We start from the raw sequence: 25,265 nt of genomic DNA, 5'->3' as shown, positions 1-25,265 counted from the left end.
TATATATATATATATATATAAAAGAAAAATATTTATATATATTTAATATATTTATATAAAATATGAATTATATGAATGTAAATATATACATGTATATACATGTAAATATTTTCTAAATATATACTGTATGTATGTGTCCTTATATACACATAATAAATATACACAGTACACACACATATCTTACATAAACAAAAAGTTTTATTTTGGATGCGATTAATCATGATTAATAGCTGCCCAGCACTAATTTAAATTCACAGAGCACAAAATGATTATAAAATAATTCATTTAAATTACATTCATCAATACTTTTCAATATTAAATGATATGTACGTTTATTAATAATCAACATTTCTAATGCCTTGTCCGCAGTCTTCACTGAGCTTATTGCAATGCATTATGGGATTGCTTTCACCATGAATGCTGCCTTAGAATTTGGCAAGGTGTCTTGGAGGCACTATAATTAAGATACCTATATTGGAACAGTCGTTACACATTTGATAGTTTACAAGGTTTTGAAACAGAGCATGTGTGTGGTAAGCAACATCATTTGATATCTCATGACCACAACAAGGACTGTATCTAAGGCATGGAGCCATGGCTAGTGGATCAGACATTTTTTTTAGAAGTCATTGTCTATTGTTCATTTGATTAACTGAAAAGGTTTCACTGGCACAAGAACATAGAGCAAGATTCACAGGATGTTCTGTGACAACAGTTCTCTTGGGTTCCAAAACAGCTGTCTAAGATCATTCACTTTTTGAGTGACTAATTCTTTTCTTTCGCAGCTGGGTCACATGTTAAATGGCTAGCAAAGGGAAAAGCGTCTGGAGTTGATGTTCATCTTGGTGACACCAATGAGGCGCAGTGGTGAAGAGAGTCCAAACCCTGGAGTGACGGGTCCATCACACAGAAGATCCGACAGCTCGTCACGCTCCTCCAGGCCAAAGGTGGCGTCGTTGAGCATCCGGCGATGCAGGTGACACGTCTGCTCCACTTTGAGTTTGTTGATGTCACCGCGTAGTCGCATAAGTTGGCGGGCCAACTGCTGGTCCTGGATGCGCATCTCCATCTACGAAAGAATAACAAGTAGGTGAAACTCATTAAAGGGTTAGTTCACCTAAAAATGTAAATTCTGTCATTAATTACTCACCCTCATGTTGTTTCAAACCTGTAACACAAATGAAGATATTTCTGATGAAATCTGACCCTGACCCTGCATAGACAGCAACACAGCTACCACTTTCAAGGCCAAGAAAGGTAGTAAGGACATTGTTAAAATAGTCCATGACATCTTTATGAAGCTAGGAGAATACTTTTTGTGCACAAAAAACAACAACAACTACTTTATTCAACAATTCTTCTCTTCCGTGTCAGTCTTCAACATGCGTTCACGCTGTCTATGCTGTCTAAGGAGGGTCAGAAAGCTCTCGGATTTCATCAAAAATATCTTAATTTATGTTATGAAGATGAATGAAGGTCTTACGTGTTTGGAATGACATGAGGGTGAGTAATTAATGACAGAATTTTAATTTTTGGGTGAACTAATCCTTTAAGGCTTAATTATATCACTTTGTGCCTCCTCAAATTTCCTAGTGAAGATTATGAAGCATTTACTTAGACATAATGAGACAATATTTACTTATTTTACACAGATTAGATGTTTAGATTCAGGGTTCTCAACTGGCCATCAAGGTACACTTTCCTGCAGAGAAATACTCCCTTTAAAAGTTTGAGACAAAATTATAGAAAAAGCTAAACTGATCTGGTGTCATTTTAAAATGAAATTCTCCTCATATCTCTTAGTATTTGAATTTAAAATGCATTTTTAAACTACTGTAATAATTTTCAAAGTTTTGAGAACATTTGAGTACTGTTTACAATAAAACACCATTTTAGTTATTCAACCTCATAGTTTCACATTTAATTCAATGTTACCTGCCATTTCTTTGCAATTAACTGTAATAATTACTAGCAATGTCTGAGTAAAATTGTTTCTACACTGTGATGACTTTTCAGCATCATTACTCCAGTCTTCATGATTCTTCTGAAATCATTCTAATATGCTGATTTGCCGCTCATAAAACATTTCTTATTACTATCAATGCTGAAAACAGTTTTGCTGCTTAATATTTTTTAATATAAATCTTTTGTTACTTTATAAATCTTTATTGTCATGTTTGATTGATTTAATGCATTTTTGTTGAATAAACAGAAATCTTACTGACCCTAAACTTGGAAAAGGTAGTGTAAGTCTCTCTATCTTTCAGGCTCATGGCAAAATGTACCACACATGGGTATGTAGATCCATCTTTGTTAGCAAACATGCTTATGTCAGTTTCACATAACAAGGGGGTCCAAATTAGGGGAGGTGATATGGATCTTCAAGTCCCCTTGTACCGCAACTTGCCCTGTTTTTTTCTTGTTTTTTTGTTATTGTGTCCAATTTTCTTTGTGTAAATGTTTATGGACACACACGGGGCATAGGCGGTGGAAGAAAGGCTTCTGATGTGGCTAAAGGAGCCTCATTGCGTGCCTTGGCTGTAATGGCCTGTGTATAAAAGTATGCCTTGAACCACATGGCTGAGTGGAAGAGAAGTGATTACACTTAGAGGAACAGAGAGTGATCACCTTTCATGCTCATCTGCTCACCATCTTTTCCACTCAATTTAACATGAATGGCAATCTCTCAGGCAGTGATGTAGCAATGAAGGCCTGCGCATTCACTCCATTGTTTCATTCAAATTAGCTAACTAATGGGGATGCTGTTCGTTTTCTTTCCTTACAGAAAGATGATTGCAAAATAGCAGCAAGTATTTTGAAAAATCACATTTTTGAGAACATAATGACAAATATGAGTGTCAGTAAAGACAATTTCATTAAAAATGCTCCAGAAATCTATTTAATAATAATAATAATAATAATAATAATAATAATAATAATAATAATACATGTATTTTCCATACACCTTAATTGAGTGTCCATAATCATTTAAAATCTATTTTTAATGTATTTTCTATTTATACAAAAATCTTAAATCATTAATTATACCTTTTTTGGGAGTTGCACCACATGACATTTTACCTAAAACTGATCTTGTCATAAAAGGTCAAGTTTTCTGATATTTTAAGAGATACTGACATGCATTATTCAGAAATAATTCCATATAACTTCAGTCAACAAATTAAGATTTTGAAACGTTTTGACTTACCAGTTCTTTTCTAAGCCAAACCAGAGCTTCATCAATATTATCAAATCCTCCAAGGCTTCTAGAAATCAGGGCATTTCCTGCAGTCACTTGGGAATTCTGAGGTGTGACGTCAGGCTTCAGTCCAGCACCTTTCTCCAGCTCTGATGAGCCCTCTGACACGGCTAAGCCTTTGGAGCTTTGAGCTTCCACTTGTTCCTTCCACTCAAGATAGGACGGCCTTCTGGTCTCAAGCCTGAGCTTCTCAGTCAATGCTTTCAGGTTTCTCAAATGATCATCTGGGGCAACCTCAAGGCCATCACAGTTCTCTATATTAATCTGAGGTATTGAGCTGGCATCCATGGCCTTTTGAGGAAGTGGTTAAAGTTGCCAAAAATAAACAGTGAAAATCAATTTAAGTGGTCAGATGATCTCATTGCCTTGTTGGATCAATAAAGATACAGTAGACCTTTGGATTTGCTTGCAGTAACCAGGATGGTGTGTCTGTGGGGCTATAAAATAAATCAACAATGCAGATATTGAGCTTCCATTTTACCAGCAGTAAAAGTGTAGCTTTCCCTCCTAACACATCTTGCTTCTTGATCCTTTCCTTCAGTTGAAACTAAGTTGAAACTAACTTGGTTACCTTTTCATCATTTAAAAGTTTAGGCCTAATATTAAAGATTTATGCATTTTAAAGGGGTCATATGATGCGATTTCAATTTATCCTTTCTCTGTGGAGTGTTACAAGCTCTTGGTGCATGAAGAAGATCTGTAAAGTTGCAAAGAATAAAGTCTCAAATCCAAAGAGATATTCTTTATCAAAGTTAAGACTCTGCCACACCCTCCTATAAACTCGTTCAAACACGCCCCCACATTTCTATGTCACTGTGTGGAAATATTTGCATAATGCCGCCCAAATGTTCACGCAAAGAAAGAAGGCGTGGTTTCAGTAACTGCAGTTAGTGTTGAAGCAGCCATGTCAGGGAGATGCTGTGTGTTTCTAGGCGAAAGCAAAAGCACTTTATTTGGCCTTCCGAAAGTTGATGCATTTAGCAATCTTTAAGATTACTTACAACAGAACAGCAACACATTTTATGGACGACCGTTTCATGAACCTAGGAGAGGAGGTAATTCTGACTATGCTACGACAATCTGGCGAGAGAGACAGGGTCACACAGTGAAGTCAGCTCCTAACCGTCCGTTGCTTGTGTACTGCAAACACATAAGAGCTTCATCACTGTGTCTGTCACGTGACTCTGTTCCCCTTTCGAGCTTGAACTGATGGTAAAACTAAGGACATTATTAACTGTCTTTACATTTATTTTGAAAGATGAAGCTGGCGATTATGGAAAGGGGCATTACATTTCCGACGAGCGTTTGCGTTGTTCGGCCAATCACAATGCACTGGGTCAGTTGGCCAATCAGAGCAGACTGCGCTTGTCAGAAGGAGGGACTTTGTAGAAAACGCGTTTGAGAAAGGCAGGACATAGAGGACTTACAATAATGTACAGTATTTGAAAAATAATGTTTTTTGAACATTAAAGCATGCCAACATATTCTGTTACTCCAAATACACAAAATAATGATCTTTAAAAAAAGCATCATATGACCCCTTTAATAGCATATAAAATTTCAGTTGACAGTATTAACTTAAACAAGTTCACTTAATTTGATGCATACAGTATTCAGTCACATGTATTTCATCATAGTACCAATAAACTATAAAAGATACATAATAACCAGGTTTTTATATTTTATAATCAAATCTACCTATTTATTTACATATTTATTTATTTAAATAAATGTATAAATAAAATGTATTTATTATTTTTTAATAACTATTAATAATTAATCTTTTAACTGTTTAATCAAACATTTCACCTAAATAAACTTATTGCTCATACACTTTTTAAGTGTTTCAGATTAATTAATTGATTAATATTTACGCTGATTCAAATAATATATTTTGAATATATGAATATTTAAATAAAATTAAATACAGAATTATTTTTTCAAAGTTAATAAAAGGTTAGCCTATTGGAGTGTTTTACAAGAAAATATATATATATTTTTTTTTTTCAAAATTTGTTTGTGAAATTTACTAGCAATTTCTGAGTGAAATATTTCTTCTACACAATTTTTTTTTCCAGTGCAGATGCCAATACCTATTAATAAACTATACAATCACTACATTATTTTAGTGTAAGTGAAAAAGTATAGAAAAGTAAGAAGAAAGAGAAATGATGTATTTGACAGATTATTTGGTTTTTATTTGTAAAACCAGAAGCTATTTCTCTGAAGTAAATCATGGTTAAAATGGGAAGTTTACTGATCACATGGACGCTTTCCATCCATGCCTCATATCTCACTGTGGATCTTAGAAAGCTGGCGGTTGCCATAGCAACTAAGCCCAGCCAATGAGTCAGCAGCACTGAAGACTGTCTGCTCTAAAGAACTAAATGTCACTCCTCACTAGAGCAGCCATTCCTGTGACAATCACCAAAGAACATAATGCTGCTCAACTACAGCCTCTCATTACTCTAATAAAGACAAGCAAAACTACTGCTGAGAACACAATCACATAAAGTTCTGCTACACAGTAATGCATCAGCATTGTGCTTATAATCTAATTAGTCTCAGGACCACCCACATTTTTAATGCTTTCCCGCAAAGCTGTCTGTCCGATGTACTTGTGATACAGTGTTTGGCGCATTGCCTTTACATCTTTCATCATGGCAGCTGCTCCAGGAATGCGTTTTTCCCATAAGAGGAGTGTGCTGGTTGTTAATTGGCCTCACATTAACCTCCACACGGCTGCAGGACTAATCACACTCCTGAAGTCTCGGCTCATTTAGCGCTTTGCTCCACCTCCTGCACTGTGTGTGGCAGCACTAACGTGACTCATCTCACAGGGGGATCCATTCATCCCAGAACAAATGTGCTTCTCAAAATACTTACTGACTACATACCAAGACTTTAACATACAAGGCAAACTAATGATAATTCATGGTGAAATAAGGCTTGAAACTGTATATTATATGTAATATGTATATGTAATATATGAATGCCTGAAGCCTGCAGATTTGCACTTTATTTTACAGTCCTGTTCTGCATGTGCATACTATTTACTTATTATAGTAATTACAATAACTGGTTAATAACTGGGTACTGACACTGAACCTACCCATAAACCTAACCTTAACTCATGGTGTTACCATATATTACCCAGTACTTTCTCAGGCAAGCACTTACATATATAAGTATATGTAAGGACACATACTGTAAAATAAAGTGCAACCTGCAATATAATAATATAATATAATAACCTGGAAAATTTTGAACTGTTTCATTCCCTTTTCATGAATAATATTGGTTTTGAGTGCTGTAGCCTATCTTTCCACACTCTTTAAAGTATTATGTTTAGAATGCAGATCTCAAGGGAAAATTGTTCCTCTTTCCAGACCTATTAGATGTTCTTCAGGCCAAACAGACAGTTTGGAACACTAGGCATGACTGTATTTATACATGTCTAATTAGATGCGGTGAACCTTACTGCCGTGTATCTGGAGTGCAAATCTTGGTTTCTCAGCATAAAACGATTCTCCGATTTGGAGTGAAAATGAACTAGCCAGAGACTCACTTCACATTATGGTCATACACATTGCCTTGATGTCTAATAACTTTCCGTTGAAGCTATTACAGCATGTAACAACATTACTTTGGTTATTAACAAATAGTTTATTTATTACACATGTCACATAGTTCACATAGCAATGATTAACTGAGCCCTGGTAAATACAGACCAAATGAAAACATGTCCGGGAGTTGAATAACTCACGTCTAGATAATTCATGAACATTAAATTTGTTTACTTTCCTTTTTAAAAGACAATAATAACTTAATGAAAGTTGTTATTTTAAAATAGGCTACACCAGCTCATTCAATAAAACAACTTGAAGCAGATAAATCCTGCATAGAAAATAATTTATAGTCATTTAGGCTGTTGAAAGTCATCTAAAAAATAAAACTTACTGCACTCAGTGCAGGCAAAGAAGCCTATTAGCCAGCTCAATGGTGACTCTTGAAGACTATTTGAATATTTGATCTAGTTTATATGTGGTTTAGGGAGTCTGGACGCTCTCTTTATGCAGATAGTATTAAGGAAAAGAAGATTCTTACCTTCACAGGAGTTTGTCAGGCACTTGTACTCCTCGCGTCCTGCTCAATAACACTGCTCTTACTCCACACTTGTTTCTTGAATGAGATGAGAGGCTTGAATGGAGGAGGGGCGTAAGTTGCGTCAGGTTGTGGTTGTCGTGGAGACGGTAAAGAATCTGCACAAAGCCGCGAGGACAGCAGCATCTCCCGGATTTCACAGCAACGGGAGGCCAGTTTACACTTCTCTAAAACTCTTACACTCTTGCATCATATTAAAATATTATATGAGAAATATTCATTATCACTTCAAACATTTTAAAAGCCCCATCTTACATCTAATTCTGCATACATGTAATCCTAAATATTTATTTGTAGGACTTCACAGAGACTTTCAGAGAATGCGTGTTTTAGTGTGTCTTTCAGTTCTTTAAAAAGCAGAAGGACCAGAAAATTAAAAGACCACATTTTGTCGTGATATACCTATTTCCAAAGACTTAGCTTGTTATTTAAGACCGAAATGCATAAATGGTTAATATTTAAAGTGCCCATTGATGACCGTGTAGCCTATTAGGTTATGTTTGTGTGACCTCTGGTGGAGAATGTTGATAATAAAACTTGTATTTGTCATATTCTTTTTATATAAGTAAGCAGTTATTAAAATGCTAGTAATTAGATTAGTAAAAAAATAGATTAGCCAAAATGTATGTTTTCACATGACTAAATGGATCAGAAACCGTTCATGTGATGAGGCAAAGGCTGCGCGTGCGTTTTCGGACGGACCATAGAAGTACAGAACATAAATACTTAATTATATAAATATAAATTACATGCACAGCATATTTTAAGCGGCGACTGTAAGGGACGCAAAAGAAAATCCGCCTGAAAATATGAATCAAAACCATTCTACATCCACTGATTAAAATACTGTAGGCTACACAACAAAAAAATAATTATTTAGAATAACAGTAGATGGATATTTTGACATTTAAAACTATCACTTGGACTTCAGCCCTAACAAATATTATTACACACTAACAAATTATTCAATAAAAATAAAATTGATAGTGTTATTAGCGTTTAGCGATTTTCCCCCAAAGCCTTTTCCTTCTCATAATGAGATTCGAGAAATAGGCGGGACTTCCTGTGTTCGCCCCTGTGTTTACTTTTTTTTTTTTTTTCAGAGCCAAATATCGTCCATAGAGGTAAGCTGTACGTTTATTTGCATGCACACGGGTTAGATTCGTTTGATTGCAAATGCACCCGTTTTCCCTGCGATTGTGCTTGATATCGGAGACGTTTTCATCATGTATTGCAATGACATCAAGCGCTCACTTGAGCGCTGTCCGTTCGTTTACACCAGCTGCTGTTAAATGGTGAAGCGCGCTGGTTAGTTGAGGATAATGTTATAGAATACTATTTTAGTCCCAACAGGGTAGACGTATTCAAAAAGCAGGACACCAGTGAAGAGAGCACCACCGTTATGGGTTGCAGAAATGCGCTGCATCGTTTATGATGTCATCATCTTCCATTTTTACTGACGCACTGTGCAATTGAATTATTTTGGATACATTTGACACCCGTTTCAACCGGTTAGAGCGTTTATAGTACGAAATCTATCCAGTTAGTGTGTTACATTATGTACATGAAAAATGCACCTGTTAACTGAGCAGGCGCGCTGAAAGTAGACCGAATATGACATACATAACCGTACATACATGCAGTGACATTCATATATTACTGAACATTGCGCGACCGATTGCGTTTTGCCAAACAGATATAAGGGGATATTTTAAAAACAATGTATCAGTTGTTCGTTCTTATTTAATAGAGAGGTGAGTCATTGTTGTGTAATGTTTTTTCTTCTTCTTCCCATATTTATCTTTTCATTTTATTTTACTCTGAGAAAAATCGTTCGCAGAGCTGCATTCCCCAGTTGAAATCATTAACGGTGGTTTACAAAAAACTATATTATAATAAAATATTATAAAATGACAATAAAATGACAATAAAATATAATAATATAAAGTGAAAATATTTTTTTTTCATTTTTATCTTTTAATTTATTTTAATTTATTTATGTTTGTTTAGACCCCCCCCCCCACATTCCATGTTAATCTTTTACAGAGATGCATTCCCCTGTGTGCAATTTTTAACTGTGTGTGTGTGTGTGTGTGTGTGTGTGTGTGTGTGTGTGTGTGTGTGTGTGTGTGTGTGTGTGTGTTTTATTACTAATTAATATGTTAAAGATAATTAGATATTCGTCAGAATTATTAACACATTAACTTAATCAGATTAATCCAACATTCTGGTTTCTAGTAATCTGAATATATATATATATATATATATATATATATATATATATATATAATATATATATATATATATATATACAGGTCCTTCTCAAAAAAATAGCATATTGTGAAAAAGTTCATTATTTTCCATAATGTAATGATAAAAATTATATTTTAGATTCATTGCACACCAACTGAAATATTTCAGGTCTTTTATTGTTTTAATACTGATGATTTTGGCATACAGCTCATGAAAACCCAAAATTCAAAAAAAAATCTCAAAAAATTAGCATATCATGAAAAGGTTCTCTAAATGAGCTATTAACCTAATCATCTGAATCAACTAATTAACTCTAAACACCTGCAAAAGATTTGTGAGGCTTTTAAAAACTCCCAGCCTGGTTCATTACTCAAAACCGCAATCATGGGTAAGACTGCCGACCTGACTGCTGTCCAGAAGGCCATCATTGACACCCTCAAGCGAGAGGGTAAGACACAGAAAGAAATTTTCTGAACGAATAGGCTGTTCCCAGAGTGCTGTATCAAGGCACCTCAGTGGGAAGTCTGTGGAAAGGAAAAAGTGTGGCAAAAAACGCTGCACAATGAGAAGAGGTGACCGGACCCTGAGGAAGATTGTGGAGAAGGACCGATTCCAGACCTTGGGGGACCTGCGGAAGCAGTGGACTGAGTCTGGAGTAGAAACATCCAGAGCCACCGTGCACAGGTGTGTGCTTTTGAACCAGAAACAGCGGCAGAAGCACCTGACCTGGGCTACAGAGAAGTAGCACTGGACTGTTGCTCAGTGGTCCAAAGTACTTTTTTCGGATGAAAGCAAATTTTGCATGTCATTCGGAAATCAAGGTGCCAGAGTCTGGAGGAAGACTGGGGAGAAGGAAATGCCAAAATGCCTGAAGTTCCAAAGTACTTTTTTCGGATGAAAGCAAATTTTGCATGTCCATGTCAGCTGCTGGTGTTGGTCCACTGTGTTTTATCAAGGGCAGGGTCAATGCAGCTAGCTATCAGGAGATTTTGGAGCACTTCATGCTTCCATCTGCTGAAAAGCTTTATGGAGATGAAGATTTAGTTTTTCAGCACGACCTGGCACCTGCTCACAGTGCCAAAACCACTGGTAAATGGTTTACTGACCATGGTATTACTGTGCTCAATTGGCCTGCCAACTCTCCTGACCTGAACCCCATAGAGTTTCTGTGGGATATTGTGAAGAGAAAGTTGAGAGACGCAAGACCCAACACTCTGGATGAGCTTAATGCCGCTATCGAAGCATCCGGGGCCTCCATAACACCTCAGCAGTGCCACAGGCTGATTGCCTCCATGCCACGCCGCATTGAAGCAGTCATTTCTGCAAAAGGATTCCCGACCAAGTATTGAGTGCATAACTGAACATAATTATTTGAAGGTTGACTTTTTTTGTATTAAAAACACTTTTCTTTTATTGGTCGGATGAAAATATGCTAATTTTTTGAGATAGGAATTTTTTGGGTTTTCATGAGCTGTATGCCAAAATCATCAGTATTAAAACAATAAAAGACCTGAAATATTTCAGTTGGTGTGCAATGAATCTAAAATATATGAAAGTTTAATTTTTATCATTACATTATGGAAAATAATGAACTTTTTCACAATATGCTAATTTTTTGAGAAGGACCTATATATATAAACACCTTATTCAGAATATTCACTGTAATGAACCTTGACTTATATCTGTACATGTCCAAACAAAAATATATCTGGATGATATTAGGTACAGACAGTTCTGAAAAGTCAAGCTGTTTAAGAAAAACTTGTTTTGAATGATTTTACATACATGTTACAAACTTTACGTAACAAGATTACACTTTTATGGGATTGTGTTTATATTAAATTAGAAATTAATGTGCATATCTTGCAATTTGCTTATTGCATGTACACAGGAATTCCAATAACTGATAAAGTTGTAACAACACTGTTGACATTAATCACAAAAATATGTGCATGTAAATGTGGTCAGTGGTCAAAACTTCCTTTCATTCCTCATTCATGCCTACAGTGAATTTGTTTTTTATAGGTCTCCCATTCGCAGAACATATTGCATCATGCCAGACCTCTTAGTGATTAAGAGCTGCTTCCTGAGTTGTTTATTAGTACTGCTTCAGACATCAAGCTCACAGCAGGACGAGCAAAGCCAGCTGCTACTGGTGTCCTTTGATGGCTTCCGCTGGGACTATGTGAATCGAGTACCCACACCCAATTTCCGTGCCCTGATGGATGAGGGTGTGCAGGTGGAACAAGTGGAGAACACCTACATCACCAAGACCTACCCAAACCACTACACCTTAGTGACAGGATTACACGCCGAATCCCACGGCATTGTTGCTAACGAAATGTATGACCCCATTCACAACCGCTCCTTTTCCATGGAGGGACCTGAAGTGTACGATGCATGGTGGTGGGAGGAGGCTGTGCCGTTGTGGGTCACCAATCAGAAGGCTGGGAGGAAGAGCGGAGCTGCCATGTGGCCTGGATCAGATGTAGGGATTGGTGGAACGTATCCAACACATTATTTGAGTTATAATGCATCAATGCCATTCGAGACCCGAGTCGAGAAACTCATTGACTGGTTCTCAGGACCAGAGGCCATCAGTTTTGGTGTCTTGTATTGGGAGGAGCCAGATGAGAGTGGGCATAACTTGGGGCCGGAGAGCCCACTAATGGATGTAGTCATAGCAGACATCGATGAAAAGTTGGGATTCCTCAGGGGAGAGCTCAAAACCGCTGGCCTTTATGACAAAGTCAATCTCATTGTTACGAGTGATCATGGAATGACACAGTTATCACATGATAAGATTATTGAGCTGGACACCTACGTCAGCCGCGATCTTTACACATGGATAGACAAGAGCCCTGTAGTTGGCATTTTGCCAAAAGAAGGTAAGAATGAATATAAAGCATTTGTTATTGCATATTACACTAATCATTTAATTAGGTGTTTCTTTCACTACCTTCTTTTACTTTGTTTAATAAAAGATCACATTAATATAGGGGAGGGCAAAATGACCAAAATCACGATACGAATAATTTTGTTTCATGGTAAAGATATAGAGTGTTTTACAATATAGTTGTTTTTGCTTTAAATAAGGTCTTTATGATATCAAAATTTTTAAAACCATAGAAATTTCTTAATGCCTGTCACCAGCGTCAATATCACAAAAACTAATATTGCCTAATAAAAATTCAAGCTCACTGAAGACAAGTAAACAATCAGCAATTAAATAAGAATAAGAAACTGATTAGCAAAGGGGCAAAACAAACGACAGCAGAACAAATAAATAAGAAATGCTTCATACATTGTATAAAGTAATCAAATGTATAAAAACACTACATATTATTCACTCTGTAAATTTCTTCTTATTAAAGAAAAACAAAAGTGATTTAATCAGGAGCAGTGAAAGATTTTCGCTCTTTTGTTGTTTGATTAACATGAAAAACAGATAGCAGGAATATTCGACTGCTATCACTTTAAGAGCTGCCTGGGTCCAATACGTTTTTTTATGCTGTGTGTACAAGGATACTTGCAAAGAAGGGCATTTGACATACAAGTGTGTGTATTTAACCATTCAACGCCAATAAAGCAGCAAAAATAACTGTTCAATACTCCCATGCTCTGAGCACTGTCTTCACGTGCACGCGCCTCTCTGAAAGTGCTCAGAAACACTGTCTCTCAGATAGTTTGCACATATAGCAAAATGCATTCTCTTTTGCTGCTGACTATGTTTCAACAGCTTAAAATCACTTGCTTAAAATGCTTAAAAACACATGCGAACAATATGTTTTCATGACCACAAAGCACAGCAACGTCAAGATAGTCCAATATATTTACCGGTTTAATAATTTCTACCGGATAATCGTGTATACCGGTATATATTTATATATATTGTTTGGTATAGATTTTATAATTTTACTAATTTCCAAATGTGTGTAAATCCATCATAAAATATGAATTATTAAAACTATGATATTGTATTGTAGAAAGTAATTTACATTATGGTTATCATCACAGAATACAACAAAATATGCCTTTTTAAATGGCAAAATATGCCTATAGTTCAAGAAACGGTTGTTTCTTGAACTGTAGGCATATTTTGCCATTTAAATGTCATCTCATCAGTGTTATATGTTTGGTGACACATGCTTTATTGTTTGTGAGTGTTATTCTCTTCTTAATCTATAGGCAAACTTGAAGAGGTCTACAGTTTGTTGAAGAACGCCAATCCTAACATGGATGTGTATAAAAAGGAGGAGATCCCAGATCATTTCCACTACAGACACAATGTCAGGATCATGCCTCTGATCTTAGAGGTCAAAGAGGGCTGGACGGTCATGCAGAACAGAAACGGATCTTTTATGTGTATGTATTAATATTTACACATAATTTAAGCAGAACATAGTATGATAACCTATTAAAGGAATAGTTCACCCGTAAATGAACATTTGCTGAAAATGTACTCACCCTCAGGCCATCCAAGAGTTTATTTCTTTATCAGAACAGATTTTGAGAAATTTGCTCACTAATGGATCCTCTGCAGTGAATGGGTGCCGTCAAAATGAGTCACCACAAGTAATCCACAACACAACTCCAGTCCGTCAGATAATGTTTTGTGAAGTGAAAAATTTATTACAAAAATTAAGCTTTTTACTTCACAATTTATGGGCTTGTGGATTATTGTTTTGTTTTAAGACTCTCATTCTGACGGCACCCATTCACTGCAGAGGATCGATTGGTAAGCAAGTGATGTAATGCTAAATTTCTCCAAATCTGTTCCAATGAAGAAACAAACTAATCTACATCTCGGATTGCCTGAATGTGAGTAATTTTTCAGCAAAGTAAAATTTTTGGCTGAACTGTTCCTTTAATGTAATTGACGTGCTTACTAATCAGTATCAGAAATATCTTTGCAGTTATGTTATCTAATGATTACATGCTTGATTTGCAGTGGGAAACCATGGTTATAACAACAGCCTTCCCAGCATGCACCCTGTGTTTGTCGCCCGTGGACCGGCTTTCCGCTGCGACTACACCAAGGCCTCCATGCGCTCTGTTGATCTCTATCCTCTCATGTGCAGCATTCTTGGTCTCAAGCCCCTACCTAACAATGGCTCTTTGTCAAGTGTGCTGGATCTCTTAGTGGAGACATCAACCCCAAAGCCAGTGGTTCCACCCGTGCCCAGAGAGCATTCCAGTGCGTGGGCCGTGGGATCCGTCCTGGGCGTTGCCCTGGTGATCGGGTTCCTCTTCATCTTTGTGCAACAGGTGACACAGCGGCAGCATCTGCCAATGCGTCTGTCCAATAGTGAGATAACACAGCCTCTACTGTAGGGTCAAACACAAGAGTTGTCTGCACTTTTCTCATTTGAGGTTCTCAAAGTATGTAGCACTGATTATTTCTCCAGTGCCACATCTCAGTTCATTCTAAAATAATTCTGATAACACTTTTTAAGCAGCCAGCATGGTCGCTTGAATTCAAAAGCGATCAATATCCACGGTAACGTGCCAAAGCCGAATATTCCAAAAGCAATATGGGGAAAGATGCTACAGTGGAAAAAGGTTGTGCAATCATCAAAATCATAGCTGACTAAGCCAATAGTGCCCTCTTCTGGTGAAGCTGTCAGTGATACCTTTATTCTACATAGTCATCAAAAGAAAAAAAAAGTTAGCATCACCATGCTTTTCCTTTCAATTTGAATCTGATATTTATTTAATAAAAGAGATTTGCCCTATTCTCTTGGATTTGCATTAAATGAATATTCCGGGTTCAAACTGATACCATTTGTGGCATAATGTTAATTATCACAAAAATTCATTTCCACATGGCATGCAGGAAAAAAGTAGGCTAAATCGTGCGCATGATTTACTATTTCATTCCCTCGATTTATAAATTGTACCCAAGATTTACTAATTCGTTCCCTCGATTTGCTAAATCGTGTACACGATTTATAAATCGAGAGCACGAATTAGTAAATTGTGTGCATGATTTATTTATTTATTTCTTGCATGTCATGTGTGGGGCTCCATACATTTCCTTGTCCCACTTATTATTTAAAAATAAATAAATAAATAAAATCAAATAAGATCTGGGATACCTTAAAATAGTCTGTGTAATAACTGTGCCAATTCATAAACATTAAAATACTCAATGTTTCAATAGTATAGACACAGGTGGCAAATATAATGAATATTAACATGATTTTGGTGAGAAAGATTACTTTCAGTTTTTTTTTTTGGTACATTTATTTAGAGTTTTACATTTTTTCCCATGCCAATGCAATGCTGTTTACAGCCAAATTAATATGCCAACTCTTATAGTATAAAAAAAAAAAAAAAAACTTTTTAGTGATTTTATAATATAGTAAGCGTCACATTTCTGCTTTTAAATCCTCAAAAAAAAGCCCTATTTATTTATTTATTTATTTTTTCTGGATTCTGATGAATAGAAAATTTAAAGGAACAGCATTTATTTGAAACAGAAATCTTTTGTAACATAAATGTCTTTAATGTCACTTTTAAGCTCAAATAATTTTCACATTATTTATAAAATGGTAAGCTTGGCCTCATTTACTTCCATTGTAAATGCCTCATTGTAACCTCCAGTTTTCTTTTTTAAATAAGCAATTCAAGTTATTTTTTTTTATGTTAACACTCTGCCACAAATGCTGTTGATTGAGTTTAACTTGTATTGAACCCAGAATATTCCTTTAACTGAATGTTATGGACATTTAAGATACTGAACAAAAAATTTAAGGGACGTAAATAGCAGTTTCTTTTTTAATTTGTTGTTCAAGAGATTCAAGATTTTTATTTGTCACATACATGGTTATATGAAGAGCATATGACCAGCAGTTAAATGTAAATTGTTATTCTCATGCCCATTGTAGTTTTGTTTGTTAATTGGTTAGATGCAGTTGTTTAAGTTGGCAGATTAATGTTAATAAGTGTTAATTAAAAGAAGCTGGTAGTTTTCAGACTACCTCCGTGTTGCACTAAGATCAGTGTAAGCTAATCAAGATAGAGAGATGAAGTATTAGACTAGTGGGGTGTTTTACCTTATCTGCATTTTGCACAATGTAATACCATCCGAAATCTATATTAAAAAAAAAATGTGTATGCACCAAAATCCTCAAAGATTGTCATAAAGTAGTAAAAGTCCTGCATTAATGTATTTTGTACTTTTTGAAAATAGCATTTAACAGAAAGCCCTGTGTAGGGCAAAACACTGTGATCTGTCTTTTACTGGTGCAAAGACTAAATGGAAAATAATATTTATGATCTTTGATATAAATGTTGCTGAAGTAGTTGTAGTTAGCTGCTTGCAGAATGTTAGGATTGTTTCTGTTATTAAGAAGGAAATTTTGACTTTATATATATGGACGTGTGCAGAGACTGTTGTGTTTTGTGTGAAGTATTTCTATGATTTACTGGATTTGTCTTACATGTTTTGGATTTTATGGCCTAATGTCTGATTTTGATCTGTCAAAAGCCACATAACTAAAACATTACTTTAAATGTGCTACATTAAAAGATAAATAAATGCCTGGTTTGGAAACATCCAAGTGCTTGATATCTACCTACTGGAATTAGTAGTCACAACCTATTTTCCCTACAGTGACTATCATTACAGAAAAGTTCAGGGTCGGTAAGATTTTTTTTCATTCTAATACACTGATTTGGTGCTCAAGGAACATTTGTGGAAGAATACTATTGTGGAAGTACTGACCCCAGACTTCTGAACAGCCGTTAATATTAAATATTAAAAGTGTCTAAACCAACTAGACAGACACATGGTGGAATTCATCTTTAATAGTTGCAAAAATACAAGGGGAACTCGTGTGCATTTATGCTCTATAATCTAAAGAAACTCATGCATAGAAACAACAGCAACAATTCATCAATAGAGCTGGTGAGAAAAGACTAAAATAAGAGGCTTTGAGCAGAACGCTAACCTAGGCCTAGAGCTTAAGGGAAAGCCAAAGGAGGTGAAAGGCATGCGTCTGACAAAAAGAAGCTGAGCAATATATGAAGAGGCAACTGAAGCTTTTTGGTTTCATCTTTAAATGGCATCAATATCAATGTCCTCCTCCTCATGGTCTGACTTCGCAGGTTTTGTGGTCTCCATTTTCAACTCGCGGGCAGAGGAGGAATACACCACCTAGAGAAAAGGAAGACGAGAGTAAATTCTGTGCGAACAATGTTTATCGAGTAACTAACATATACTATATTTACAATGATCTTATTATAAATCGAAAATCCTGGTTATGAAAACTGATGTAATAACATGGCTTTTTTTTTTTTTTACCTCAACGTTGTCATCTTCCTCTTCCTCGCTGCCCTCACTCTCCTCCTCTGCCTCCTTGAGCCATTTAACAAAGGGCTCTGCCTTGGCATGAATCTCTTTAGCCAACTCTTTGGAGACATACTTCTTAGACACCTATCAGAAACATCAACAGGCTTAAACTCCAGAACACTAGACTAGTCAAGTGTGCTTGCTGCTATCAGACCCTGGGCTCTCCAGCAGCATGCAGGCCACAGACGTTAACATATTACAACCCCCTCCGACACTTAGGCTAAAATGACACGGGTTGCCTAGCAACAGGTAACTGACCGCATCATCGTTTCATCTATGTTATTTCAGAGAGCTGCCAGAGATCAGAATTGGGTTCATGCATCTAAACTACTTTTATCTGAGCCACGTTCAACTCTGACCTACATCGTGTCATCTGAGATTCTAGAAGGTCAAGTCTAGAGGCTGTGTGTTGGCAGGTTACCTTTTCAGCCCATGCGAGTATGACATCTTCCTCCAGCAGATCCGCATCATACAGGTCTTTGAGTATAATGGGGACTCTGGGTAAGAGCTGAGTCTGATACAGCTTCACCAGGCACTCAAAGCCACCCAGAAGATATTTCTGGGCTTTCTTATTGTTGTGGCAGAACTGTGGACAGAAATGTAAACTTCTTACACTTAATATAGTGCAATAACAAGCCGGTATGACAGTGTTATTTGTAAAAGCAGCATTCGTGCATTTTAACAAAAGGAATAAGGTTTGTAGGCATGGGAAGCCTTTGCTGTTGTAGTGCATGTTTCCCAATCTGGGGTTTCTTAAAATTACAGTTGAATCACTGATGTCACATGGACTATTTTAATGATGTCCGTACGATCTTTCTGGCCCTTGAAATTGTCAGTTGTGTTGCTGTCTTTGTAAGGTCAGAAAGCTCTTGGATTTCATCAAAAATATTTGTGTTCCAAAGATGAGCGAAGTTCTTATGAGTTTGGATCGACCTGAGGGTGAGTAATTAATGACAGAATTAAAATTTTTTTGGTGATTTAACCCTTTAAATTGCGAATGCTGAATGACTAAAAAAAGTTTGGGAACCTTGAAAAAAAATTAAGCTCTTAAAACATTGAGAATCACGAGAATGTGTTTAAATGTTAAAAATGTTAACAGTTATGCAGACGTACTCTGAGGAAGTGGCGCTTGTACTTCTTGATCTGTTCACGGATGTTCTCATCGAAGAGCAGCTCGCTCAGGATCAGAGGACCCATGGCCTTCACATCCAGCCTTTCAGCTTCAGCCAAGATCTCTTTATCTGCTGAGACAATCGCTCCACTGTCTTTCTTTTCCTGAAGGGTAGAAACAAAGAATGGAGCTGAATGAGGAAAGTGTCTATATATAGAGCAATTTTCAGTACAATTTTAAGACAAACACCTTCACAAAGTTGTAAAATATGTTGACCCTCTCCTCCAGGGATTTCTCCAAGTCATCAGTGAGCGTGAGACCCTTGGCGTGCTCGCTGATCTCCTCCATCCTGCGACGCTGGGCCTCTTCTGTGGTCTCCTCAGCCCAGTCATCATCATCCCCATCCTGCCATAAGATCACATTCACATTCATCAGCAGTGTTTCTCATCTCTTGATCTCAATGATCTCAAAGCAGCACTTACCACAGCATCAGGGGCATCTATGTCATTATGGTTTCCAGCTTCTCCACCACTTGAGCCATTCTCTTTGTCCTTCTTTCGGTTCTTCTTTTCCTTTTCTTTTTTCACAGATCCACTGTCATTCTCTGCGCCAACATGACAGGAGAGAAAAAGTTAACAAAAGAGCAATAGAGTTTAGTTCATGAACATTAAATCAGCATGGCATAGGACAGAAAATCAGAGTTTTTGACTACCATTACTACAGATAGATACTGCTTACAAGCACATACTAAATCCAAAATAGATTAGGGTTACCCAAATACCCAAGCCTTCCTTCAGTTTTATTTGAAAGTAAAGGTTTGTGGAACATTAAAGGACAATAAGCACAATATGAAAGTGAAGATAATCATGTGTTTACCACTGGGGATTCAAAACATCAATTCACTGTCTCCATAAAGTCTGTATTTACCTGGTGGATTCTTGAGAATGAAGGTGCAGAGTTTGTGTCTAGTGTCCAACATGCCTTGGTAACCACAAGCCTTGCAGGAGTTTCCAATGGTCTGCTTCTTGGGATTAATGTGCTACATTGAGGAGAATATTTGATTTTATTAAACTATATTGATAAACAGGCTGTGCAACAATGAATCCAGCTACAAATCTGTGAGGCAAATTGCTCACAATTGCTTCCACTTGAAACTTGCAGAAATTATTTTATGAAAAAAAAAAAAAAAAAAAGTGTATGCTTTGCCCTGTGTACAGGTAGAGCTATGCGTTCTCTTATTTATAACCTTACAGAGAGGATATAAAGTTGACTGCAGCATGAAACCGAAACCAGGCCAGCTGAAACCATGCAAAAAAATAATCTCAGGAGGTCCTCAGTACTGCACTGCAGAGGAAAATCAGCAGGAGCAAAAGAACATTGCTCTCAAGTATAAAAAACAAAAACAAGTTCAAGTTAAACACCTAAGATTTTTTTTTTCATCTTAATAAAACAAGAAATTTCTGTCCCTCCATTGAAAGTCCATGCTCTACCATACTTGCGTGACACATAATAGATACTATGTGCTCTTTGAATGAATGTCTTATGGGTTTGGAATAGAGGTGGAATGGTTCAACCTACTCTCAATTCGGTTTGTATCACGGTTTTAGTGATAAAAGTACACACTGATCCAGTACATTCAGCCAGCTATGTCCACGGCTTTTTAGAAAATGGCCAATCGTTTCACTAGGTAAGACCCTAAGACTAGGTAAGACCCCTTACTCCTCATCTGGTACTGTGTATAGAGCCCTTTGAAGCTGCACTGAAACTGTAATTTTGACCTTCAACCGTTTGGTAGCCATTGAAGTCCACTCTAAGGAGAATAATCCTGGAATGTTTTCATCAAAAACTTAATTTCTTTTCGACTAAAGAAAGATGTAAACATCTTGGATGACATACGGGTGAGTAAATTATCAGGAAATTTTAATTTCCAAAGTGAACTAATCCTTTAAATGGGTTTAGTTTAAACACCGATATCAACATGTGCTGTTCAGGTTTCCTAGTGTGTGCCAAACCGTGTGTGGAGAACTGTAGGGTTCGATTTTTTTACAGAGAACCATTCCACCCCTAGTTTGGAATGAGTAAATAATGACAGAACTTTAATTTTCGGCTGAACAATCCCATTAACCCCTCCTTGCCATTGGCTGATTGGTTTTGGCAACTGAAAACAAGAGACTGAAAGCAACAATGAGAAACTGAAGGTGGCTTGTATACAGTTAATGACACAGCTAATTTCCTCTGTACACCTGCAAAACGATCTTAACACATGGAAGCTACATGCGTGACCCCATAGAGACCTGCATACTCAGCAACGTGCATTCAAACATAAAGGGCACTCGGTTCAACAGGGCACCCAGTTCAACATCCAGCAGAATGCCAGAATGCACCTGTTCATCAATAGTCTCACTTCATGACCCTTCTATGCAAGTCTAAACGTATATGGCAAAAAGGAAATTTACCAAATCAGTTTCAGGATTGTCACACTCAGGACACAGCACAAACTTGCGAATGAATCCATCGAGCATGTCTTGCAGTTTGTTTGCCTCATGAGATCCATTGACGATGTAGCGGTCATTCTTGGTATCAAACTGGGTTTGGGCTCCCAACTCACAACCAAAGAATTTGGTGGGATCTAAACAGAGATTACAATATAATGTCAAATTAATTTTTTTTTTAAAAATGCCATAACTAAGGAAATTAAAGTTTAATAGCTTTTTAAAACAATGCTCACATTTCGGAGGCCTATTTAGAGCCTTAGCAACATCAACCATGTTGACTATGACGGTCTTAATTCCATTCCCCTTGCCTTCCACCTGTGAAAAACAAACATGGTTCAGTTTGCACCTGTAATTACTACATGTATAGAAAGATAATGGTCAAATTTCATCACAATGACCTTTGCAAAGGTAATAAAGAGAAGGAAGATAATTATATATTCATTTTAATAATAATAATAATAATAACATAGAGAATGTATATCATTCATTTGCATTTATTATTATGAAACATCAAGCATGCAATAAATATCAACCCCGGCCATATACGTTTAAAACCCACCTTAGCAATGAGACGGGGCATTTTATAGCGGTAGAACTGGTCTGACACGCTGCGATTGACATTGACAGACATTTTGGCTTCCCGTACGGTTTATCAGCAAGACGAGAAGATCTTGAATTGGCAATTATTAATATCTTCTGTTTGAAGAGGAGGGGATGACATAAACGACTGCAAGAGTACTTTGTCTCTGACATGAAAAGGGTACGGCCACTGAGGCTCCAGGCTTCCAGCACCTTGACTAAGTTCCCCCCAAACTGGTTCCGGCAGCTGCACTATAGCACTGCAGAAAGGACATGAGAATGAGGATTAAGAGCCGAAAACAACAAGTTTCACACAGTTTAGCATCATTACCACTGTGGTATCAACCACAGCAGACATCTAAATTGAGGTGTGCCCATTCTCCACAAGCCTGGCTAGTTATCTACTAAGACCACCTGTCGTGGTGATACTGGGGTCTGCACACAGCTCAATACTGAAATGAATTGCTGTTAAGGATAGAAAACAATAGCATCGTCAGACCCAGACATTCTGGTGCAGCATTTACTCGCATGCCGACGGGATGAATCCCCAAACAGGCCTGTGTTGAGCAAGCCCATGCTGCAGAGTGCGTCACACCAAAGGAGGACGCCATTTTAGTCGGTGCAGTAAGCAACACATTATTGATGCGAACTCCTAGGTCTGGTTAAACAAACCAACTATCGCGAGAGTACTACGCGCAGTCACGAGAGAGAAAAATATACTAGAAATAACCAAAAAAAAATCAACGTACCTTTCCCATCCGTAGCTCCTGTCGTCCAGGTACTCACCGTTTTCGCAAAACAAAGACATAAACACACCGCTGGTCGCCCTGAGAAGAGGTGAACTACTGGTTTGAGTTGGTCGGTTTAGTTTAGCTAGTTAGGGGTCGGCACGGCGGTGCCTGACTGGGTTACACCTTGCGGAGCAGAGTGATAAACCCTGGGGACAAAACTCACGACGCCCTCGGTACAGGGGACCTGAAATAAAACAGCATTCATGAGCAAAACTTCACCATCAGCGACATAATGATGCTGTTGATGTGAACCAACGCGACTGACGTGTAAGAGCTAACATATGGCAGCATTAACAGTAACCTAACACGCAGTATCTCCTCAAGCCAGAGTGCGCATATATTTATGAAATGTGACTAAAACAGAATAATTCCTTTTCCTGAAGAATTCCCTAATAAATAGGCCGATATGTTTTCGCTGAGTTTTTACTCACCTCTCGCACGCTTCTGCTCGTATGCTAAACCACAATGAATGAGCCCATAAGACCTCGTGACTTCCAATCTTAACTCGGCTACAAGCTAGCCCCGCCCCCAAACCCTAAACGGATGTTTTGATTGGCTTGTGCCTCACTGGGTTCTATTTTATTGGTCAAATTTTGCTATCAATCATGTTGGACACGCCGATTTACTTGATGATTGTGAAATATCTCTTTTGTGATAAATCACTTATTACTTTTGATCATTTTTATACTTAAATTCAGATATTTAAAAACGCCACACAGGCTTCGTGTTTTTTTAGTGTGTATGAAAGCGTTGGAGAATCTCCAAGCAAAACAATTGGCTTCTGTCAGACTAATACCTAACGTTAAATTTTTTTATTAATATAGTTTTGTTGTTGTTTAATGCGATGTCAGTCTGTTTTTTTTTTACAAGTCAACTGCTTATTTTGTTCTTTTGGAATAATAGTGCAAATATGGGACAATTTCGCTGATTGGGTCCTGTTAGGGTATGCATTACATTATTATGTCCCCATCATATTTGTCTTGATATATTGGATAAAAATAAAATCACAATGTTATAAAGATGGAAGTCATTTTACTTTCTCTTTTATCTCGATATTACAATTATGTGAACATAAGGGTTGTAGAAAATAGCAGTGCTTTGCCATTTTTTATTTTTTGCCAACTTTTCTTTTCTCTAATCAAAATATTTCAGATAACATTTCTTTCCATTAATTATGTTTTTGTGATTTTTTTCTTCAGAATTTCAGAATGTATGAAACAGATATAACTATATAGATGCCATGAAAATTGTCCACCTTATGATGTTTGTTTTTAAAAAATTTGCTTCTCTTTTTACATATTCTGCTTTTGGAAGCATCACAGATTCCACATACAGCCTGGGACAGTGGATGACACACAGAGTGAATTCTCTGGATGTGTTTACAAACCACTGGAACAAAAGATTCCTGGCTGAGCACATCATGATGTAGGCCAGTGGAGAGGAATGCAGAGGACAGAATGGTTCACTGGATTACCTGTGGCATTTTCAGGGTTCAGAGGGTTTACTGATGTGAGCTACAGTGACAAAATCCTTTATCTTTACTGTACAAAGGGAAATATCCTATAACATTAGAGGAAACGAACAAGTTTTCAACATTCATTCCATAAGTAAATAAAGGGTTATAATATTGTTATAATAATAATGAAGTGAAAACATAAATGTGATTCCTCTGTTTGGTGAATTAATAATGAATGTACCTCTTGTTGACAGTAATTAATGCATTATAGATCCTTTTACCCAGCATATACATATAAGCATTTATACACTCATACCAGTACAAGCATTCACTATGAATTAAACCACTGGCATTAGCACCATGCCTTATTTGGAACTTGAAATACAGGAACAGGACAGTCCACCCAAAAATGAAAATCCTGTCATCATGTACTCACCCTTATGTCGAAAGTTGAAGAATGTTGAAAACTAAACAGTTTAGGCTCCTATAGACTTTCAAGACTACAAAGTATCCATACAATGATGTCAAAAGGAAGAACAAACTGTTTAATTATCAATATTCTTCCAAATATGTTCTTTTGTCTTTCACAGAAGAAAGTCATTTGGAATGAATGACAGAATTTTCAGCACTTAATAGACTATCCCTTTAATCTCATGTCAGTGTCAAAAGTTAAATATGTGTGGCTGTATAATGAATGTTAAAATAAAGTCAGTTATATAACAAACTACATGGTAAACATAAGGCAGATGGACTTTATGGTATCATATAAATTTGACCATTAATGTTTCACCACATTGATTT

General features: G+C 36.8%; 3 protein-coding genes across 6 annotated transcripts; 1 reads left to right on the top strand and 2 right to left on the bottom strand.

The window, feature by feature from the left end:
* Positions 1 to 315: 315 nt before the first annotated feature.
* Positions 316 to 7,590, bottom strand: LOC109057690 (protein FAM167A-like). 2 transcript variants are annotated; one of them, XM_019074920.2, is made up of 3 exons: positions 7,367 to 7,590; positions 3,209 to 3,550; positions 316 to 1,069 (listed from the first exon to the last, which is right to left on the bottom strand). In XM_019074920.2, exons 2-3 carry the CDS (start codon positions 3,545 to 3,547, stop codon positions 806 to 808), a joined length of 603 nt encoding a protein of 200 aa, XP_018930465.2. In that variant the 5' UTR covers positions 3,548 to 3,550; positions 7,367 to 7,590; the 3' UTR covers positions 316 to 805. The 2 variants fall into 2 exon arrangements, with proteins under 2 accessions (XP_018930465.2, XP_042602694.1); XM_042746760.1 differs by having other exon boundaries at positions 3,209 to 3,696; positions 7,367 to 7,587.
* Positions 984 to 16,108, top strand: LOC122141022 (ectonucleotide pyrophosphatase/phosphodiesterase family member 5-like). 2 transcript variants are annotated; one of them, XM_042746759.1, is made up of 4 exons: positions 984 to 1,086; positions 11,702 to 12,564; positions 13,865 to 14,041; positions 14,628 to 16,108. In XM_042746759.1, exons 2-4 carry the CDS (start codon positions 11,730 to 11,732, stop codon positions 15,008 to 15,010), a joined length of 1,395 nt encoding a protein of 464 aa, XP_042602693.1. In that variant the 5' UTR covers positions 984 to 1,086; positions 11,702 to 11,729; the 3' UTR covers positions 15,011 to 16,108. The 2 variants fall into 2 exon arrangements, with proteins under 2 accessions (XP_042602693.1, XP_042602692.1); XM_042746758.1 differs by lacking the exon at positions 984 to 1,086 and adding an exon at positions 8,444 to 8,547.
* A 1,360-nt stretch (positions 16,109 to 17,468) lies between these two features.
* On the bottom strand, positions 17,469 to 23,576 carry LOC109057693 (eukaryotic translation initiation factor 5-like). Of its 2 annotated transcripts, XM_019074925.2 has the most exons (12): positions 23,440 to 23,576; positions 22,967 to 23,192; positions 22,198 to 22,477; positions 21,872 to 21,953; positions 21,600 to 21,772; positions 20,071 to 20,182; positions 19,626 to 19,747; positions 19,393 to 19,548; positions 19,146 to 19,307; positions 18,454 to 18,618; positions 17,985 to 18,116; positions 17,469 to 17,837 (listed from the first exon to the last, which is right to left on the bottom strand). In XM_019074925.2, exons 3-12 carry the CDS (start codon positions 22,267 to 22,269, stop codon positions 17,739 to 17,741), a joined length of 1,275 nt encoding a protein of 424 aa, XP_018930470.1. In that variant the 5' UTR covers positions 22,270 to 22,477; positions 22,967 to 23,192; positions 23,440 to 23,576; the 3' UTR covers positions 17,469 to 17,738. The 2 variants fall into 2 exon arrangements, with proteins under 2 accessions (XP_018930470.1, XP_018930471.1); XM_019074926.2 differs by lacking the exons at positions 22,967 to 23,192; positions 23,440 to 23,576 and adding an exon at positions 22,717 to 22,901.
* Between the last annotated feature and the right edge of the window lie 1,689 nt (positions 23,577 to 25,265).

The sequence above is a fragment of the Cyprinus carpio genome, chromosome B20 (assembly GCF_018340385.1).
Source record: "Cyprinus carpio isolate SPL01 chromosome B20, ASM1834038v1, whole genome shotgun sequence".
Classification (NCBI taxonomy): Eukaryota; Metazoa; Chordata; class Actinopteri; order Cypriniformes; family Cyprinidae; genus Cyprinus; species Cyprinus carpio.
Note: the sequence above shows the minus strand (reverse complement) of the source record. Positions and strands in the feature narration are given on the sequence as shown.

Coding starts and splice junctions, on each gene's coding strand:
- LOC109057690 (XM_019074920.2), bottom strand. CDS start 3,547: ATGGATGCCAGCTCAATACCTCAGATTAATATAGAGAACTGTGATGGC. Junction 1,070..3,208: donor TTTGGCTTAGAAAAGAACTG/GTAAGTCAAAAC, acceptor ATTCTTTCGTAG/ATGGAGATGCGCATCCAGGA.
- LOC122141022 (XM_042746759.1), top strand. CDS start 11,730: ATGCCAGACCTCTTAGTGATTAAGAGCTGCTTCCTGAGTTGTTTATTA. Junction 12,565..13,864: donor TGGCATTTTGCCAAAAGAAG/GTAAGAATGAAT, acceptor CTTAATCTATAG/GCAAACTTGAAGAGGTCTAC. Junction 14,042..14,627: donor CAGAAACGGATCTTTTATGT/GTATGTATTAAT, acceptor CTTGATTTGCAG/TGGGAAACCATGGTTATAAC.
- LOC109057693 (XM_019074925.2), bottom strand. CDS start 22,269: ATGTCTGTCAATGTCAATCGCAGCGTGTCAGACCAGTTCTACCGCTAT. Junction 21,954..22,197: donor TGCCCCGTCTCATTGCTAAG/GTGGGTTTTAAA, acceptor TGTTTTTCACAG/GTGGAAGGCAAGGGGAATGG. Junction 19,308..19,392: donor TATTTTACAACTTTGTGAAG/GTGTTTGTCTTA, acceptor TCTACCCTTCAG/GAAAAGAAAGACAGTGGAGC.